Source organism: Canis aureus, chromosome 18 (genome assembly GCF_053574225.1).
Source record: "Canis aureus isolate CA01 chromosome 18, VMU_Caureus_v.1.0, whole genome shotgun sequence".
Taxonomy (NCBI): domain Eukaryota; kingdom Metazoa; phylum Chordata; class Mammalia; order Carnivora; family Canidae; genus Canis; species Canis aureus.
The window spans coordinates 30,066,067-30,086,967 of NC_135628.1; the positions used below are offsets into that span (position 1 = coordinate 30,066,067).

The 20,901-nt window shown below is 40.0% G+C and overlaps 1 protein-coding gene and 1 long non-coding RNA gene across 20 annotated transcripts in view; one reads left to right on the plus strand and one right to left on the minus strand.

Annotated features, from left to right (window-relative positions):
- Nucleotides 1-6,630: 6,630 nt before the first annotated feature.
- On the minus strand, nucleotides 6,631-10,664 carry LOC144288816 (uncharacterized). The gene is made up of 2 exons (XR_013356813.1): nucleotides 10,498-10,664; nucleotides 6,631-9,599 (listed from the first exon to the last, which is right to left on the minus strand). It is a non-coding gene; the product is annotated as an uncharacterized LOC144288816 (long non-coding RNA).
- The window catches only part of CRPPA (CDP-L-ribitol pyrophosphorylase A), a 340,908-nt gene continuing 330,227 nt past the window's right edge, over nucleotides 10,221-20,901 (plus strand). For 15 of the 19 annotated variants that reach the window (XR_013356810.1, XM_077856701.1, XM_077856693.1 and 12 more), the window contains exon 1: nucleotides 10,221-10,450. Coding sequence is in view for 15 of the 19 variants with exons in the window: in XM_077856701.1 (XP_077712827.1) it covers nucleotides 10,260-10,450 (191 nt within the window). In the remaining 4 variants the exon portion in view is untranslated. Of the gene's footprint in view, nucleotides 10,451-10,814; nucleotides 11,126-12,325; nucleotides 12,382-17,427; nucleotides 17,576-20,901 lie in introns of those variants that run through there. The other 4 variants (XM_077856697.1, XM_077856692.1, XM_077856698.1 and 1 more) reach the window with 4 other exon arrangements.

Genomic DNA, 20,901 nt, shown 5'->3' on the forward strand with positions numbered 1-20,901 from the left:
GCTACACCACCTTAGGAAAACATTTAGTTACAATTTATGAAGAAGAGATCACTTTCTCTCCCACAACAAACTCCTTAGTGGAGCTCCATTTTATTTACTTTTTAATAATTTGAATAAACTCTTCCTTCACAGAAAACAATTTTCCACTTCAAACTTATGGTAATATTAAAATTAAATTTTTTGGATGTTAGCTCAAAGAGTAGTTTTTACCAGGAAAAAAACAAGCAAATTTTAATTCATCCTTTCTTTGAGGCATCTAAAACATGCAATTGAGGCATATAAAATCACTTTTGTAAAATCCCAAACCTAATATACACACACAAAAACCTTCGCAGTCTTCTAAAATTAGTTAACAACAAGCAATGGAATAATAAAGGAAAGTTTTTGTCTGCACCATTACATTACCCAACTTTGGGAGGCAAAGTTTGCCACATATTTTCTAGGCCTGGTGTCTCTTGGAATTTTGCAACACAGTGGCCTTGGTCCTTGGGTATTATGCTAGGACAAGCTAGGAAATGAAAATATTGTTTTTGTAAAGGGTAATCATGTCTCTGCGTTATACCAGGGATCTTTGAAAAAATAACTGGACAAGTTCAAGACTTTTAAAAAAGCTTTTTAAAAGTTCAACAACAAAGACCATTAAAAATTGAGTCACTGTGAAATTTGGGGGAATATTTCATCATGAATACAGAGCACATTTTCAGTTAATTCATATTATGTTTCTATTCAAGAAGAGTTGTGGTGGCTTATGTCAGACAAGTTTTGAAATGAAAATTTAGAAATAATAGAAAATGTTGAAGTCAGGTAAGGAAATGGGGAAGTAGTAATATCTGGAGAAAAAAATTTAATTTGTGTTCTAGAAGGATGATGTAAGAGCCATCATTCATGATGAAAAGAAATCTTAATTTCTAAGGCATATTATAGTTGTCAATGCCTTCTTTGCTTCAAAGCTTAAAAGCTTAGCTGATCTCATGTTATGAGTGTCTGCTCTAGGAGATAATGCTCAACACTCACTGAAATATAGTTTATTGTAAAATTTGGTCAAGATCGGCAATAAAGAAGTGTACCTCACTATGAAGAGTACTGAAAACAAATTAAAAACCTTGATCTCTCCTTCAGAGAGAAACCTGGCATCACAGCCCAACACTTCTTTTGTCAAATCACTAATTTCCACATTAGCAAAAGGGCAGTAATGATAAACTTCCATTTCACAAAAGCAGTTGTGAGACCTGAAAGAATTATTGATTAAGCACATCAGACTGTTCTTTGCATGCAATACATATCATTAGCTATGATTGCTCAGCAAGTTTATAGAACTATGGAGTAAAAATGGACCTATCTTTTGATTTAGTGCCCATTCCATTATGCAAACCAGGTCAGATTTTCCACCTAGTGATTGCCAACAGAGGCGCTTGTCAGCATAAGAACTTCCAACGTCTCCTCTCACAATCTGACTCAGCATTTGCACCTGTAAAACCTCTACTGATGATTTTGATGTGTAGCCTGGCTGAGAACTATTAATCTATATTATGTGCCAAGAAGGACCTGGACCTGCTTTTAACCTCCCAAGTTTCTAGCTCATCGACTGCCCCTGCCTTGACTGGCTGTTATTACTATGGGGGTCTCTGCCTACACTTGTGGATGGGATCAGAGATTCGAATATACAGGCAAAAGTCAAAGTCATCCTCCCTCTCCCACATCATCTGATTTTCCCCATCTGTTGACAGTTTGTTCCAATGTTTTCTGGCCAGACACACTTACTCATAAATGTGTCACTTAGTCTTCAGAGAATTTGGAACTGGGGACAATGATCTCAGAACTGCTTAATCCAGTTCTAGTCCTAAAATATGAAGAAGCAATTCATAGTTCAAACATGGCATGCATGAAAAGAGAGGTCTAATTCAGAAAAACAAGGTAGTTGAAATAGGATATCCTGTCCAAATGAAAGATATTAGGCAAGTGTAATATTTTTCTCCAAGTGTTACCACCGGGGTGTTGTTTATAAAAAATTGGGAACCAGGGAGTCATTTCATTGAATCAAGTTTGTGCATCTATAATAGATATTGGATGCTTTGGTTCCCTTTCCAAGATAGCGTAGGTTTAATGTTCAGAAATTTCTGGTTGGCTGAGTCGAAAACTGTAGCTGAAGAAAGTAAAAGCCCATATCATTTTGGAGAAATGGCTCTTTTTTTAGAATAAATGGCCACAACAAATTGTAGAGCTTATGATTTTCAGTTTGGGAGCAATGGAAGTTGATTTCCAAATTGTTCATAGACTTTCAAAAAACTGTTTGTCATCTCTGTTATTGCAAGTACTTCTTCATATTTTTAGTTTTATTGAGTTCTAAATTAAGAACATCACTTGAAATAGTTTTAACTGATTCAAGTTGGATTTAGCACTTGTGATTAAAATTTAAAATTGAAAGAAAATACAAATAATGAAAAACTGTCACCACCACCAGTTTGTCCTCTAATCAAGCGCTAGCTCACACAGTATGGTTCTGAGGAGAGCTTTGCTTACGAGAGAGACCAAAAGTTGTCAGATCCTGGAAATCAGTTTTCAGACTATCATTTGGTATGTATAACAATGAGGCCTTGACTCAGTAGCAGAAACAATTTCTTTGGTATGTACTCACTTTGGTAACATTTTAGGCCTTTTATGATGATAAAGAAGGTTTGGACAATTATTGATAGGTTATAGCATAATCTGTAAAAACAGATTCCAAAGAGCAGATAGGGCCTTTCAGATCGCCCTGCATTACTTTGACCTCTCTCTGTCTCAGAAATTACTCTTAGAATCCCCTGCCTTGCTGTGGCCAGTACTCTATGGAGTCTGTAAATTTGAGTAGCTGTTGCCCTGATCTAAAGACACATTAGAATTAATTCTCAAAATGGGTGACTGCTACCTGTAGAAGATTGTCTGCAGAGGAGGTCATTACTAATTCCTCCATTCCCTGTGTGTGCTATTCTGTGCATCAAAGTGTGGAGGAGCCATTCCCCCTCTTCTTGAATTTGGGCTAGTCTTGCGACTTTTGACCAATAGAATGAGAAAGAAGTAATGCTCTGCCAGTCTTAGGCATAGAATCTAAGAGGCCTAGTGCAATCTAAATTTTGGTTTTCTAGAACCCATCCTCTATATAAAGAAGGCCAGGGTATCCTGTTGGCAAAAGATCATGTGAAGAGAACTGAGATGCTTCAGCCAATAGCCAGCACCAAGGCCCTAAACCTATGAATGAGTCCCTCTTGGATCCTTCTCCAGCCTCAGATGAACTTCCTCAGTCAACCCCAAAGGAAAGGGAGATGAGTTGTCTTCATCCAACCCAAGTCAAATTTCTGACCTGCAGAATTGAGAGCAATAAAACGGTGTTATTTTGAGACACTAAGTTATGGAATGGTTCATTGTAAAGCAATAGACAATGGAAAAAAAGCAATAGACAATGGAAAAAAAATAGTATAAAATAATATACTTCTTGTTCTTCAGAACTTCATCTGATTTAGCAATTACATAGCACACATATCTTTGACCATTCATTCAAAATAGTCTAGAAAATGGATCATTTTTAAGATTAGACTCACTGGCCTCATGTGTAAGGTATGTTTCTTGCTATTATTTCTAGGCCTTGGGAATTTCCTGAGTTAAAATACCATGCTTTTATTTTTTCTATTTTATTATTTTTTAAAGATTTATTTATCTATGAGAGAGAGAGGGGGAAAGATAGCGAGTGAGCATGCACATGCAAACAGGAATAGGGGAGAGATAGAATATTTAAGCAGACTCCCGGCTCAGTGTGGAGCACAATATGGGGCTTGGTCCCTCGACTCATGAGATCATGACTTGAGCTAAAACCAAGAGCTGGACACTCAACAGACTGAGCCACCCAAATATCCCAAAATATCATGTTTTTAGATTATTATTCTGATATTTACTAAAATGGAAATGTCTCAACTTTTATTAGTTGTCATTTCCTGGGATAAATGAGATGGTTCAATTTTGATTATTTTGAGATCTAGGTTTAGTTGGGTAGAAGGCCCTTAGTGTCATAACTTAAACAGTCCTAAATCTTAGAAGTATGGGAAGTAAATTAAGGCCAGGCTATAGAACATTGCAAGGAAACCCAGGAATCAGAATTCTAGGCTGGACACTGTGGTCACATTTGTTTTTTTGTGATTAATTTTTTCAGAGAAGTTATCCAGCGAATTAATTGGAGATCAGCCTTCTGGTGACTCAAGCCTTTGCAGTCAGACTGGGGTCCTGTTCCACCTTTATGGCAAAGAGCTGTGGAAGTCTAAGCAAGAGGAAGGTTGCCAGAAGGTGGGTACTCTCCATGAACATTCTTCTAGACAATGAGACAAATTCAAAATGGAACCCTCTCACAGGATGGAGCTGCTTGTCCTGATCAGGACTGGCAGGGTTGAGTCCACAGGTGAAAACCACAGATGAATTAAATGCATTGAATATAAAGCAGAGCTGATGGTGAGAAACCCAATTCAGGAGATAGCGGGGAGAAAGGGAAAAGGATCAGGAAGCCAAGACACCAGGAGGGCCAAAGACAAATATACAGAAATGTGAACATTTGTCCAGGATGAGTGTTGGTTAGTTTGTGCATATTTTTATTATTGCAGTTAATAATAATCACATATTTTTATAAAGTTAGGGGAGAATAATTGCTAAGGAAAGATTTGACAAAAGGGAAAGTTCTTTTTTTAAACTTTTAAATTTTTTGTCAAGGCCTTGAGGTCATTTAAGGAACAAATGATAGGGGAGGTAGAAGAAATATGAAGTTGGACTGAGGAGGATAAATGCAAACTTAAAATCAAAACCATTTTTTTTTTTTTTTTTGCATTGGGGAACAGTCTTAAGCATTCAAATGTTTCTGAAGATGAAATAAAAATTGGTCTTTATGCATTAAGGTTTACATCCCCTGGTGCATTTAACATTCTTTCATTTATTCGTTCATTCTTTCTTTCACTGATGTCTTAAACCAATTAGTGGTAGCCATGGTCACAAATGGAAATATTTAATTTTTCTATTTATTTCTATTCACATACAGCATAAACAATAGAGTGACCTAATTTCTCCCTCTTTGCAATCTGCTACAAGTTACTTCTACATGAAACATTGTCCTTCTGTCACCACTGAGTGCTTCTTATCTGAATTATAGTTAAAATGTATAGGAGTAGCTGCTGCCAATATCTTGTCTTGCATGAAAGTAAATCTTCCTTTTCTAGCTTTTGCTCTTCTATGATTTTGATTGTTCTTCCCTTCCACAGATTATGAAAAATAGTCACCACCCATTCTAGACTAGTCATTTGTTTTCTAAACAAGCTTTTCAAAGACCTTACCCCTCCCACATTCCTTATGTGTAGAGATCATTCTCCTCTTTTAGTTTTTGGAGGTATGTGGCATCCAACAATAGAATTGTACCCTTTAGTTCTGTGCACAGAAGCAGAATTCCAGGCAACAATTTCAATTCTGCTTAAGTTGTGGTCAAAGATATGGCCTTTGGTAGCTCTCAGAGGTGATTTGTTTTTAAATGACAGTTCTGTAGAAATACAGAGAGGGGAGATAATTTCATTCTCCAATTTTCTAACATCTTTGTTTTCCCCTCTAGCACTTAAACATTTTCCCCTTGTGTTTCCTTCCTTATAAATTAACAAGGAAATGCAAGTGTTTTAATGGATTTCTTACCCAATTTTTATATGGCATGTTTACTATATTACATTCCTTTGCTTTAGGTTTTTTTTTTTTTTTAAGATTTATTTATTTATTCATGAGAGACATAGACTGAGAGAGAGGCAGAAGCACAGGCAGGAGAAGCAGGCTCCCTGCAGGGAGCCGGATGCAGGACTTGATCGGAGATCCCAGGATCACAACCAGAGGCCAAGACAGGTCCCTAACCGCTGAGCCACCCAGGCGTCGCTGCTGTAGGTCTTGAAATTAAATGCATTAAATATAAAGTGAATTGGGTATATTTTTTAAAAAAATTCAGTGCTTATTTTTTTGCTCAATTATTTAAAAAAATTTTTATTTGTTTGGGAGAAAGTGCATGCGCACAAGGGGATGGATGGGAGGGGCAGAGGGAGAGGGACAAGCAGACTCCCTTCTGAGAGGGAGCTTGACCTTGGGCTCCACACAGGGCTCCATCCTATGACCCCCAAAGTCAGATGCTTAACCTACTGAGCTACCCAGGTGCCCCTTAACTGGTAAGTCTGGTCAACGCTTACGAAGAATCACCTAAGGAGGCATCTTCTTAAAAAAGAAGATTTCTGGGCCTACTCCCGATCTACTGAATCAAAATTTCTGTATGAGGGTGCCAATAATATATTTTCTAAGATTATTATACAATATATAATATGTAAATAATGTTATATAGAGTGCATAAGAAATGCTATATATTGTATACAAATAATTCTTATGACAAGTTAAACTTTGGTAGCAGTAATGATCAAGTTTATCATTTGGTCCTAAGGCTGTTTATCATTTTTTTTTTTTTTTTAGCTATAATAGGAAAAACAAAGTAGACAGTCGAGATAGTTGATAATTTACTTTGTAAGAAATATTGAGAAAATGAAAGATGAAAATCTTGTTGTCATGTGGTGTTCAGTTTGAATTATCCACAGAAAGACTTCATCGTGGAGCATCATTTTTATTATGTAGAAAAATGAGTTAAAGGTCAGACGTTAATAGACTGTAGCATTTACAGACAACACAATGGCAAAACAGGCATTAGAATTCATAGGTTGACAGAAATACAGGGACTGGCCCATGGTAGAATAATAATATATTCTGTTTGGCTCCTATTTCAACAGAGTAAAAGGGTAAACCATTAAGCTGTTCATTTGCATTTGTGAGCAACACCCCAACTAACCTCTAGAAATGCTATTAAAACAGTAAGTGTGTTTGAGGAGGAGGAGGAGGAGAATGATTGGCAGTGATAATTATACTTGAATTAACACTAAGAAAAGAAACTCAATCTAAAATTCAGTAATAATAATAATAATGTCCCCGAGATAATCTTCCAGGGTACATTGACATAGAGAAACAAACAACAAAGGGGAGTTTTAGGTCTTTCAGTTATGAAGATGAGAGCCACTTCCATGTAACAGACACTTTTACATGCATTAAAAAAAAAATTGACACATCCAAGTGAGTTGATAAAATTGTGGTATACATTTAGCAAAGCTATGCTTTGAACACTCACAGTATAATAAAACACATTTTATTATTCACAGGATGATTAAAGGGTATTTTAAAAATTACAGTGCACTGAGAGTGTCATTATGGGACATAAATAAAATCAAGTGGGCAGTGTTTTTTTTCTTCAGTCACATCATTATATTTTAACTATGTATAACTTCATGGAGATTATAGTCAATGTGTAAATTTGAAGGTTTTCCTCAGTATGAAACTGTATTAGTTTCCTATGTGTGTGATAACAAGTCACAAATTTAGTGCCTTAAAACAAGTTTATTATTTAAGTGTTGTAGATGTGAGAAGTCTCAAAATGGTTTGGCAGAGCTACATTCTCCTGGGATTTCTAGTTGAAGAATTTGGTTCCTTGCTTTATCCAGCTTCTAGAAACTCCTGGAATCCTTGACTCATAGCACCGTATCACTCTGACCTTACAAATCCATCCTCACACTTTTTTCTCTGAATCTGACTCCTCTCTTATAAGGACACTTGTGATTACATTGGGCACACCTGGATCATCCAGGCTATGCTCCCCATTTGAAGATCTTTAATTTAATCAAGCCGTATGTTCCTTTTCTAAGGTCAGGTAACGTATTCAAAGGTTTCAGAGATTAGAACATGGGCAACTTTGGGAGACCATTATCTGGAGTCCAGATCAAGAACCACTCCAAGAACTCTGCCCTTTGCATGCTCTGCCTTGTGAGACATTTGGGTTTTGTTTTTTTCTAAATTTATCAAGTGATATTGTAGAATGGTTATAACCAATGGATCACAGAGGTCCTCACTTTCCAAGGTATGCATTTTTGGCTACTTGTTGCAGAGAAGATAATTTTATAATGTGGCTGCTACAAGTTGGTATAAAACTACATGGAAACCACATTTTTTTACCGAAAATATGCACAAGGAACTAATTATTTATATCTATATAAAAAGATACAGAAAAAATGTTGCTTCTCATACTGATAGACAAATGAACAGTCTGTTAAATATTGTTCACATACAATATAAAAGATCTAAGATTCATAAACAGCGAAATTAATATATTTGCTCTAAAACAAAACTAAATCGGTAAAACAAGATTCTTGCTAGAATTTGGTGAGATTTAATTATTTGTAATACATAACAATTAATATGACTTATTACTATGCTTTTTTTGCTGAGGTTAAGAAAATGAAAAATAGTTTTAACTCCACTATTAGACTAAAAAAGGGAAGTTAGCATCAATATTAACAGAAACACTTATTGATTTGCCTTTCTGCCTGTGTACAGATTTTTATTCATTTATCCATTCAGTTAGTCAACAGGTATTAATTAGACACAGGTGTGGCAATGGTGCTATCAAGTCAAGTATATTAGGATGCTTATTTTTCATCTGACAAACTAGTTATAATGGACCTAACGTTAATTATAATAAAAGTACTTGTTACTTTTGTTTTGAAAGTACTTCCATATTGAAACATGTGTATTGAAAATAGGAGTGTATTGAATGTATTAAAAGCATGCTCAGTCACTGATCAACAAAGGATAGGAGGAAAATTCTATTCCAATTTCGTATGCTTTAACCTCAATTGGGAAAAGTGGGTAAAAATACTGGGTTGGAATATTGTGACCTGGTAATAGTTTCGGTGTTTAAAAGATTGCTTTTTTTTTTTTTAATCAATCTTACATTAACTTATGGGTGAAGATTAAATCAGCAAATATTTTTTTAAATCAGCAAATATTTAATACTCTATACTTTAATTATCATTAACTTATTCAATCAGTAGTTCATTCAATACATAATTATTACACTTCTTTTATATTCCAGGCACTGGGCACAAAACCCAAACCAAAATTAAGGACCTTACTCTCATGGGGTTTACATTCCAGGGACCTAATACAATAGGCTCTGACATTCCAAATACTTCAGGACATTTGCCCGCTAAACACTGCCAGCAAGGACTAAATAAAGGGCATATATGCTCCAGTTGAATTCTTCAACGCTGGCTGTACTTCTGTGCAAGGGCCTTAAGGCAGCTCTGCCATTAGGTGTGCAATTTTACACAAGTTACTTAAACATCACAACCTTTTCTCTTTCTCTGTAAAAACAAAACAAAAAACCCCAAACAAACAAAACTCCAGTAATAGTTGGGTTCTCCCGGAGATTAAATGGGCCTATGTGTGTCGCTTGTTTAGCAATTACTGCATTTTCGCCTTGGCTCTGCGTGTCCGAAACGCGCCGGCTCATTAGAAAGTGGCTGGGGATCTTTAAGCACATTCCAGGGGATCCCTGGGTGGCTCAGCGGTTTAGCGCCTGCCTGCCTTCTGCCCAGGGCTTGATCCTGGAGACCAGGGATCGAGTCCCGTGTCGGGCTCCCTGCATGGAGTCGGCTTCTCTCTTTGCCTGTCTCTCTCATGAACCTTAAAATCTTCAAAAAAAAAAAAAAAAAAAAAAAGATAAACTCATTCCAAAACTCAGGCCAGGCCATTAAACCCCAATCCCATCACAGGTGTCATGTAGTTACACTTTGCAGACAAATCTGAGATCCTGGCAGTCTGGTTTACATATCAGGGTTTTTTTTTGGTAAGATTTTATTTATTCATGATAGACATAGAGAGAGAGAGGGAGAGAGAAGCAGGCTCCATGCCGGGAGCCCGACGCGGGACTCGATCCCCGGTCTCCAGGATCGCGCCCCGGGCCAAAGCGCTGCGCCACGCGGAGATGCCCCGCGCCCGGGGTCCCTCATGACATCTGCCCTCCACCTGTCGGCTTAAGCCAGGGGTGGACGTGGAGGGCACATTCCCGGCCTCATCCCGTGACCCGGATCCAGAGGTCTAAGGCGAGCGGGAGTGGCGGGGTCCCGGCCGCCCTGGCCGGCTAAGCGCGGAGGGCCGGGCCCGCCGGGAACTCAGGCCCGCCGGGGGCGCCGGGGCGCCGGGCTCGGGGCGGAGGCCGCGGACGCCGCCGGAGGGGGCGCGGCTGCTCGAGCGTCCCCCGGGGACCCCCGCGGCCTGGCCTCGCGGCGCCGCCGGCCGCCGTCCGCCCTCCCCCGCCGCAGGGAGCCGGGCCTGTCGCGCCGCCCGCCGCCATGGAGCCCGGGCCCGCCGCCGCTCCCGCTCCCGCTCCGGCTCCCGCTCCCGCTCCGGCTCCCGCTCCCGCCGTGGCCGCCGTGCTGCCGGCGGGGGGCAGCGGGGAGAGGATGGGCGTCCCCACCCCGAAGCAGTTCTGCCCGGTCCTGGAGCGGCCGCTCATCAGCTACACCCTGCAGGCCCTGGAGAGGTAACGCGCCCCCGGCCCCCACCCCGCCCCGGCCCGGCCCGCGACACCTGCCCCGGAGCTGCGCTCGCGCTGGCGCTGGCGCCTCCTCGCCTCCGCCCGCACAGGCCCTGCGGGCTCGGGCTGCGCCCCGGCTGGAGGTCCGCTCCCCCAACAGCCCCGCGCGCGAGCCCCCGGGAGCCCCCTCTGCGCCCGGCCCGCGGCGGGGGAGGGGGAGGGGAGGGGGGAGGGGGAGGGGGAGGGGAGCGGGGAGGGGAGCCCGGCCTCCGCAGCCGGAGCCGGCAGAGCACGGGGCGGGGCTTCGGTTTGCCCGGCGGCGCGAGCGTGGCCTCCGCACGAGTCCTTCCGGGTCTCCCCGCCGGGCGGCCGCCCCGCCCCGCCCCGTCCCCGTCGCCGCCGCGTGCACGCGTGAGCTGCCCTGTTAGCCCCACGTGTAGCTTCGCGAGCCGTCGTTCACTTTCGTGCGCTCACTCGTAAACACGAGCCCCCTGTGGAGGACGGAAGTGCTCAGGGTGGGCCGAGGGCGATGCAACTCGAGCCTTTCAGCGGCGGATCCTGGAGTTCCCGGTGTGAGATTCCGAAGTGAAAGCCCATCTGTGCTTATCCCGTAAACACAGTGCACTGACTTGTAGGGGAAATGGAGCAGGAGTGTCGGAGCGCAGAACGAGGGGAGCCCCAGCGAGGAGAAAACGGGGAGCGGGGGTGTATGTTGCTTATCTTACTCTGGCGCCCGGGAATAGGGCGGGGTGAGGCTGGAAGGGCAGAGGTAGGGCAGTAGCAAAGGTGTTGAAACCTCCCGAAGCCAGTGCGGTGGTGTGCTAGGATGCTAGACCTTGAAGTGAGCTTTTCGTATCTCTTCTTCTTCTTTTTTTTTAAGATTTTATTTATTTATGATAGACACAGAGAGAGGCAGAGACACAGGCAGAGGCAGGCTCCATGCCTGGGCCAAAGGCAGGCGCTAAACCGCTGAGCCACCCAGGGACCCCCCCCCCTTTTTTTAAATATTTTTTTTCTTTACTTATTTATGATAGTCACACAGAGAGACAGGGGCAGAGACACAGGCAGAGGGAGAAGCAGGCTCCACGCACCGGGAGACCGACGTGGGACTCGATCCTGGGTCTCCAGGATCGCGCCCTGGGCCAAAGGCGCTAAACTGCTGCGCCACCCAGGGACCGACCCCCCTTTTCTATCTCAAAAGAGATCCCTCTTTTAGCCTATCCTTTGCAGGTGGCTGTGATGAAGACTTAGCCAATGAGTTGCTACCAATCGAAAAGCTACCAAGCTTATGATCTAGAAAAATCTTTTCCCTATTCCACCCTCCTGGCACGCACCCCACAAACCCAAGGGCCCACATCGGGCTATGGTTATCTTCCTGAATGTTGGCATTTGGAATAGGGAAGCACAAAGAGTCCTAATCACCCTTGAGTCAAGTCATCAGGCCAGTGGTTCCATCTGAAACCCAGACAGTGAAACAGTTCCAGGTGCTTCTCCTATTCTGTAGTCTGCTTTTTCTCTGGGTTTGCAGCATGTAACTAGATTATTGAATCCTAGACCTTGTGGCAATAAAGCTAATTATGTAGAAGGCATTAAAGGGACACAATGGATTTTGGCCAGCAGACTGTAACTACTTAATTACCAGGTGTAGGGGAATATACTCTCTTTTATATTTTTCTTTCCTATGAAGGAAATTAGCGTTATTCGTATGTTTGCATCTTCTGAGGGAGCCCCAGATAGGTGGTTACTGGAAAAATCTTTTAAAATAAAAATGTTCTGGAAAGGCCTTGTTTATGGAAAATGAAGAACAGCAGTGCTTTCTATTAACAGCAGTGATACAATTCTAATTGTAACTACTTAAACCTCCGTTTTGAAATACTTCGGGGCTCATTTTTGTCACCGTTACAATGCCTGAAGAACTTAAGGAATGCTTACAGTTGGTATGTATTTCAGGAAAACCTTGGAAACCTTGAGTTACCGGGGGTTAAAGTATGGGTGCTTCTGAGCCATTTGGTAAAGGAAGGACATCTTCTTGACTGCTAATAGACTTCCTAGAGCATGGTGCAAAAAAGCCTAGGTTATTTGATCTTCCCTAATTATTCAAGTTCAAACAAGGAAAGGGAATGGAAGCATAAAATGTCTTGTTAAAATTTTACCTTTTAAAAAAATAAATAAAATTTTACCTTTTACTATTTGGCAAAATTGTGCAGGCTTACCATTCACTAAGGGGAAGCACAACTCTGTGTCCCAAATCAGAAAAGATATAATTGGTTGTCCCCACTGTCACTCATCTGGGTTATTTTAGGACTCTCAGCTCTCCTTGCCTCCTGAGAAGGGGAAGTATGGATTGTGTAGAACTGATTTCAAAGCTCCTTTGTCCTTCATAAGTTAGGAGTTTCCTTTCTCAAGCTTTGGCTGTCTCACTAACACGTTGCTGTGAGTAAACCTTATTTCTTAAAACTTGATTAAGGAAGGTAGTATTGAAAAATGATACTTAAGGTTTGATCTTCCTTGTGGAATTTCGAGCTGATATAAAACTATGGTGTCCGAGAGATTTCGCCTCTGAAGCTGGGTCCACAATTCTTAAATTGGGATAGGGAAATGTAAAGAAATTTGCTAGTCTTGGTTTTAGTTAAACATGTGTTTCAATGGCATTATTTCCACTCTTGGATTTACCCACCCAAAGAGACTGGAAAATGTATAGCCACACAAAGAAAAAAGAACGTAAGAGGTGCTCGAGTAGATAAAAGATCGACGACAAAATGTTGGAGGAACAGCATAGTAGTCATCAATCAGACTAAACAGTCCTAAGAAACTGAGAAGAGTTGTGAAGAAGCATGTTGGTTGAAGTCCCAGGATCTTGGAAAGGTTCAGGAATTAGAGGTACAAGATACTTCTGAAGGTGGGGTAGACAGCTGAAAAGAAAAGAAAAGAAAAAAAAAAAAAAACTGATTGAAACCTTCCAAAGAAGTACTTAAACTCCTACGTTGCTATCAGAACCCTGGAAGCTTATTCTCTGACTCAGCACAGCCAATGGCTGATGGAGGTATTCATTCCGTGGCCGTAGAGGAAATTAGGAGCAAGTCCTCAGTGAGATCCTTAGCTTTTAAGGCAAACTCCGTTGTTTTTTCTTTTTTTTTACTTCTCCAACAACATGGTATATTAAAGCACCGGTTCTTCAATCACTGAAAAGTTGGAGGGGACTTTCAGAGAATATAGAGAATATATCTTGTGAATTGGCTGGGACGTCAGATTTTTATTTCTGATGAAATTGGAAAAATGCTTTTTTGTTTTGCCGAGTGCTACTTGTGTGCCCCTGAAATTTCTTAATTATTGAAGAAATGAGATTGAGAAGAATCTCTGAATCCTCACAACTCAGAAATTGGCTATGGTTCTATCTGGACAAATGGAGATTGAATCTATTCGTTGTAAGGGCCTTTAAGAAGTTGACTTAAAAATGTTTCTAGGATTTTGAAAGTTTCCTTTTGGCCTTGTTGAGGGAATTGAAATTAAATTATTGAACCACAGATGATAACTTGAAGAGAACTTTTTTTTTCCCCCTATTATACTAATAAGGAACTGAGGTCAAGAACAAGAGTCCTAATTCCTTATGTAAGTAACTATTGGTTTATGACCAGAGTTTCTAAAAGAATTACTGCTTTAAGAAAACTTAGGTGACGGTGGTGGTCAACGCATAAAGCCCTGACAGTTAAATTATAAAATATACTCAAAATTGATCGATTGTTTTACGATCTAAAAAATGTATTCCCAGGTCTTACGCAGGAAGTAAAAATTCCTGCCAGGAATCTTATTTCTGGTTTCAAATAACTAAGGAAAAAAAAGTGTTGCTAAGAGTGGTTACTTAACCTGGGACACCTGAATAACTGAAATGACAACTGCAAGAAAAGCAAGCTAGGGAGGCAGATACGGCCATGCTTCTTCAGATTCTTGGTGGAGGTGGCCTGGGAGTGGGAGTCCCTCTGCTAATAAGTTTGAACAATGTCTGACACAGCCCTCTCTGTGGTTTGTGAAGGTTTTCATTCTCGAGGTAGAGGACACTGCCCCAGATGACCCGTTCCTTGATACAGTTCAGTGCACATCAAAATCTTACCATACACTGACAGCTCGTATAAATCTTCTATAGGGAGGAAATGGGCTGTCTCACTAATAAAAAGCATTCCAGATTTTTGATAGTAATGTATCTTGTTGTGTATTAACATGTTGGCCTTCTAATTGAGATTTAAGTCTCTTTTAGTTATAATGTGTGTTGGTCAACCTAAGTGTGTTAACATCAGATGAATTAGAAATCGTTTTTGTTGATTGTATGTGCTTGTCCTAAGGGAACTCTGATTTCTGTGGCTGAATTGGGTGGCTTTCTTGCCACTTGGAAAATCAATGGAAATCCAGTTTTAGCAACTTAGACACTATGGTGTGGTGGTTTTGTTTGGTTTAGACTGTTTTTTTTTTTTTTTTTTTAATGGAGTCATAATTGACATTAGTTTCAGGTGTATAAAGTAATCTATATTTCTGTATATATTTTATTTTTTAAATCTTTCTTTTCCCTTATGATAAGTCTACTCTTTAATCTCCATCACCTATTTTACCCATTCCCCCACCTACTTCCCCTCAGGTAACCATCAGCTCTCTATAATTAAGAGTCTGTTTTTTTGTTTGTGTCTCATTTTCCTTTTGCTTGTTTTGTTTCTTAAATTATGAGTGAAATCATACTGTATTTTTAAATTGGATTATGTTTTGGGTGTTGAGTTTTTTAAGTTCTTTATATATTTTGGACACTAATTCTTTATCAGATAAGTCTTTTGCAGATATCTTCTCCCATTCTGTAGGTTGACATCTATTTATTTATTTAGGAGGAGGAGAGGTGGGGGAGAGAGAATATTAAGCAGGCTCCACATCCAGAACAGAGCCTGACTTAGGGCATGATCCCAGGACCCTGAGATCATAACTTGAGCCAAAATCAAGAGTCAGATGGTTAACTGATGGAGCTACTCAGGTGCCCTTTGACTTAGTTTTGTCAATTGTTTGTTTCATTGTGTGGAAACTTTTTATTTTGATGTACTCTCTCAGACATAAATAGGAAAATGTTGCTATGGCCAATGTCCAAGGGATGACTGCCTATACTTCCTTCAAGGATTTTTATGGTTTCAGGTCTCACATTGAAGTCTTTAATCTGTTTTGGGTTTATTTTGGAGTATGGTGAAAGGAAGTGGTTCAGTGTCATTCTTAAGCATGAGGCTGTCTAGTTTTCCCAACATCATTGGTTGAAGAGACTGTCTTTTGCTCCTTGTATATTCATTCCTCCTTTGTCAAAGATTAATTGACCATGTAATTGTGGGTTTATTATTTTTTGTTCTATTTTATTGATGTGTATTTTTATGCTTCTACCATACTGTTTTATTTTTTAAAATATATTTTTTTTAAAGTAATTTCTGTACCCAACAGGGGGCTCAAACTTAAAACCCCAAGAATGAGAGTCACATGCTCTACCAATTGAGCCAGCCAAGTACTCTCATACTCTTTTAATTACTACCACTTTGTAACATAACTTGAAGTCTGGAGTTGTGATACCTCCAGTTTTGTTTTTCAAGATTGCATTGGCTCTTTGGGGTCTTTTTTTGCTCCATACAAATTTGAGATTGTTTGTTCTAGATCTGTGAAAAATGCTGTTGGTATTTTGATAGAAATTGCATTAAATCTGTAGATGGCTTTGGCTAATAGAGACATTTTAACAATATTTGTTCTGCCAATCTATGAACACAGGAATGTCGTCTTCCCATTTTTTTCTGTTAATTTGAATTTGTTTAATCAGTATTTTTTCAGAGCATAGGTCTTTGACCTCTTTGTTTATTCCTAGATATTTTCTTGTTTTTGGTGCAGTTGTAGATGGGACTGTTTCATTTTCTGCTGCTTCATTATTAGTGTATAGGAATACAACCTATTTCTGTACATTGATTTTTGTGTCCTTTGACTTTACTGAATTCATTTTTCAGTTCTAATAGATTTTTGGTGGAATCTTGAGTGTTTTCTGTATATAATGTGTCATCTGCAAATAGTTTTACTACTTCCTTACCAATTTGGATGGATTTTTTTTTTCTTTAGTCCATTCACATTTAAGGTAAATACTGGTAGATGCATATTTATTACCATTTTGTTATTTGTTTTGTGGTTGTTACTATAGATTTTGATATTTTTCTTCCTATCTTTCATGGTTTGTTGGCTTTCATTGGTGATATACTTGGATCCCTTTCTCTTTTTTCTTTGCTTGCATCTTGCCTCTTTTTGAATTGTGCTTACCAGTAGATTTGCGTATAACATCTGTGTATAGCAGTCCAAATGAAGTGATTGGTCACTTAAGTATAACTCCATTTTTTACTCCTTTTCTCCCATGTTGTAGGTATATAGTGCCATATCTTACATCCATTTATGAATCCCTTGACTGACTTACTATAGTAAATTATTTTTATTGCTTTTTTTTTTTTTTTTTATTAACTTTCAGTCTTCCTTTCCACCTGGAGTCCCTTTTATTCCTTCCTGTAGGGCTGGTTTAGTTGTCATGAACTGCTTTAGTTTTTGTCTAAACTCTTTTATTATGAATGATAGCCTTCTTAGACGATTGTTGGTTGCAGATTTTTCCCTTCCCACTGAATATATCTTGCTACTTTCTTCTGGCCTGTGAAGTTTGTGCTGAAAAATCTCCTGATAGCCTTAAGGGATTTTCCTTACGTGTAACTTTCTTCTTCTTCTTCTTTTTTTTTTATAGATAGATAGATAGAGTATTTATTTATTTATTTATTTGTTATTTATTTATGATAGAGAGAGAGAGAGAGAGAGGCAGAGACACCAGAGGAGGGAGAAGCAGGCTCTATGCTGGGAGCCCGATGTGGGACTCGATCCCAGGACTCCAGGATTGCGCCCTGAGCCAAAGGCAGGCGCTAAACTGCTGAGCCACCCAGGGATCCCCGTAACTTTCTTCCTTAGCTGCTTTAAAATTTTTTTCTTTTGACTACTTTTTGCCATTTTAATTTCTCTATGTCTTGGTGTGTATCTCCTTGTGTTGAATTTTTTTGGTTGGACAAGGATCTCTGTGCCTCTTGGATCTGGATGTTTTTCAGAAAGGTAAGTTTTCAGCTATTAGTTCTTTAAATTTTCTACCCCCTTATCTCTTTTTTCTGAGATCCCTATAATGCAGGTGTTATGCTTGGTGTTACTGAGTTCCCTAAGACTATTCTCAATTTGCATGATTCTCTTCTACTTTGCTCAGATTGGATATTTATGCCCCATTACTCTTCCAGGTTGTTCAGTAGTTTCTCTGTTTCAGCTAGTCTATTTAGTCCAAGTGTATTTTTAATTTCTCTTTGTTCTTGATCTGATTTTTTTTTAATCTCTAAGAGTCTCACTGATGTCCACCACTACTTTCTCAAGGCCAGTGATTATCTTTACCATCATACTTTAAATTTTCTATCAGTTCTATTACTTCAGTCTGTTTTGGTGTGGTCTCTTGTTGGGGTTAGGTCCTGTTCTTAATTTGGGAAATGTTTCTCTGTACTACAGTAGCCTTATTATGAGGTCTTAGAGTGCCCTTCCATGCAGTGTCTCCTGTTATCCAGGTCCTGATGCTTCAGGGATTGTCTCCTATGTGTGTTGGGTGTGCTCTGCTGTTGAGTCTTAGCCTCTTTTTCCTTCAGTTCCATTGTTGTCACATCGTTCTTTTTATCTACTGTCTCTGTCTGTTGTGGGCAGCAAGGTAGGCAGTGGTATCTACTGTCTCTGTCTGTTGTGGGCAGCAAGGTAGGCAGTGGTCTGCTTGAGAATTGAGAAATGTCCCTGCCACGGAGGGAACTGCAGTTCTGCAAAAGCGCAAGTTGAGAGTTGTGGTGTTGGCGGGCTTTGCACTGGTGTTCTGGGGGAGGGGCTGCCATAGTGGTAGTGAGGTAAGAGTAACTGGGAAGGGCTGGATCCACTGAGTGGTGTGGGAGTGGCATGATGCGGTGGGGCTTCCTGCAAGCAATGTAGGAGTGTCTGCTTTGGCCGGTTCTCACAGGTGCCATTGTTGATGCTATGGGGTAAGGGAAGGCAATGGTACCTGCTGACTTCTTTGTTCTTGCAGGTGTATCCTCGTGATCCCTGTCTCTCTAGGCTGTGCTTGGAAGTGAGCAAACCACCCTGCCTTAGTTTACCCCCAGTATTTTTCAAACTGCTGGTTCTATAGTGCATCTGCGTGGGTTGTTGGTCCTGCTGTCCTTTTAAGGGCTGAGACTTCCTGGCTAAAGTCTTCTGGGCTCTCCCAGAGGGGACCCTGAGGATTTAAAAAATTCCAGGCTTGAAGTCCCACTGGTTTTAAGAACTCAAGAAATTTGGCTCCTCTCATATTGAGAGGCAAACAGTAAAGAGAGTGGTTCTCCTGATACATGAGCTTCTGGTATGAACATCTGTTTTCTGCCTTTCTCGGTGCCACCAGCTCCCTCCCCACCGTAGGTCGCAGGGTCCCTTTTGCTCTCAGACTGCCTTTTGACCCTTCTTCCTTCACTGTGGCCTCGTCCCTACTTTTAGTTGTGGGGTTTGTTCTGCCAGTCTTCTAGTCATTTCATGGTTTTTTTCACACTGATTGGGTGGTTATCTAGTTCTATTCGTGGGTGAGGTGAGCTTAGGGTCCTCCTACTCCACCATTTTCCCTGCTGATCAGTGTATACATTTAAGTGTATGAACTCATGGCTTTATTAGATTTTCTGACTTACTGGATTGTCTCTAATTTTTGCTTTCTTGTGTACTTGTTCTGCTACTCTTTCTAAAAACCCCTGCAAATACTATTTAAACAAGATAGGATAGAAATAAATACATAAATGTTAATGTAAATGAGCAATATTGATTGCTGGAATTGAGCTGAAAATTGGAATGGAGTAGTGAAGGCAGGAAGCTTTGACAGGAATTGATAGGTTTTAGTGACTAATTGGATGAAGGATTCAGAAAGAGGCACTTACAATGTTTATAGTTGAATGAGTGTTCAAATACATGAATTTGAGGTTAAAAAATTAGCTTAATGCTTCACTAAGGGTCAAATCTGAGTCAAGGGAAGCAGGCAATTGGCCTATATTCATTAAAAATAGGACTGTGTTTTGTGTAGGTCAGATGATTAGATATTTGTGTTAAATTCCCAGCAGAAAGAACCCCATCAGGCTCCTTCAAGAAGAGATTAGGACTGGTAGGTTGGATTTGACAACTGGGAATCCCTTATCGGTCATGATATGGAGACCTGACCTTGTGAGGGCAATTGGGAGCCAGCCCTTGCACATCAACTTAATACTTTGCTGCTAAAATACCAGAATGAATATGGAGGGATGTAAATTTATTAATTCTGGCCACAGTACAACCCACAGGCCTAATCTCCATGAAAATTATCATGGCAATCGCCACAGCTGCCATTGACCCTTGGAGCCAAACTTCCGCAGCCTAGTAAGAGCCCTTTAGATAGGGTAGTAATAGGACCTGATTTTCTGTTTAAAAAGCATTTGTTTAAATCTTCTGTTTCCAACTGATCATATTAAGCTGCTCAAGCAGAATACTCTAAGTGATTTTTTTACATCGTGGGGGGAAGATAGGAGAAATTTTTCCTCATTGTCTATATGTGTAATAGAGCTTGAGGGTAGCCTTGTAATTGCCTATGAAATGTGGTGGGAAGGATATAGGAGATCTTGATAAAATGTGGCTACAGGAGTTTAGTGCCTCCTTGCCTTCAGCTAAGGAGGTCAACCAGATTCATTTATTCAGCAAATATTTGTTAAGTAGGCACTGCGTGAGGTAGTTAAGGTTTTTCTCAGTCCCATGATTTTACATCATTAAACTTTAATACTGTAAAAGGCTCTTAATTCTATAACTAGAAAAGAATGTGAATAAATCCTTTAAAATATAAACAGTACTTAAAAAGGCTTGTAAGTGCTGGGAATACTCTTGGTTGCTGAACAAAATAGTGTAACAATGTTCTCTCATAAGAGTGGTCTAAATCCATGTATTCTAAAATTTTTCATTGTGACTTGTTTAAAAATGTTTAGCATGAGGATTCCATTAAACATGTACTTATATGCACACGTGGACATTTTTGAAAGAATTTCAAGAAGACCTATCCTTGCTACTTGTTATGGATTCTAACTTTACTGTTAAATTAATTTCTATTTCATTTACCCAGAAATGTTAATCTAAAAATCACTAAATTGACATGCTAATAGGCCTTGATCTACAGTGTGAGAAAGAAACCAGTTTAAGACACTTTGTTCTTTGGAGTCTTCTATAACTTTTGAAAATAGTCAAAGGCCATGGGTATATATAATTATATCTATTTTTAACATAATTTTTTAAAGATATTTTTTACTTATTTATTTATTCATAGAGAGCGAGAGAGAGAGAGCGAGTAGAGGCAGAGACACAGGCAAAGGGAGAAGCAGGGAGCC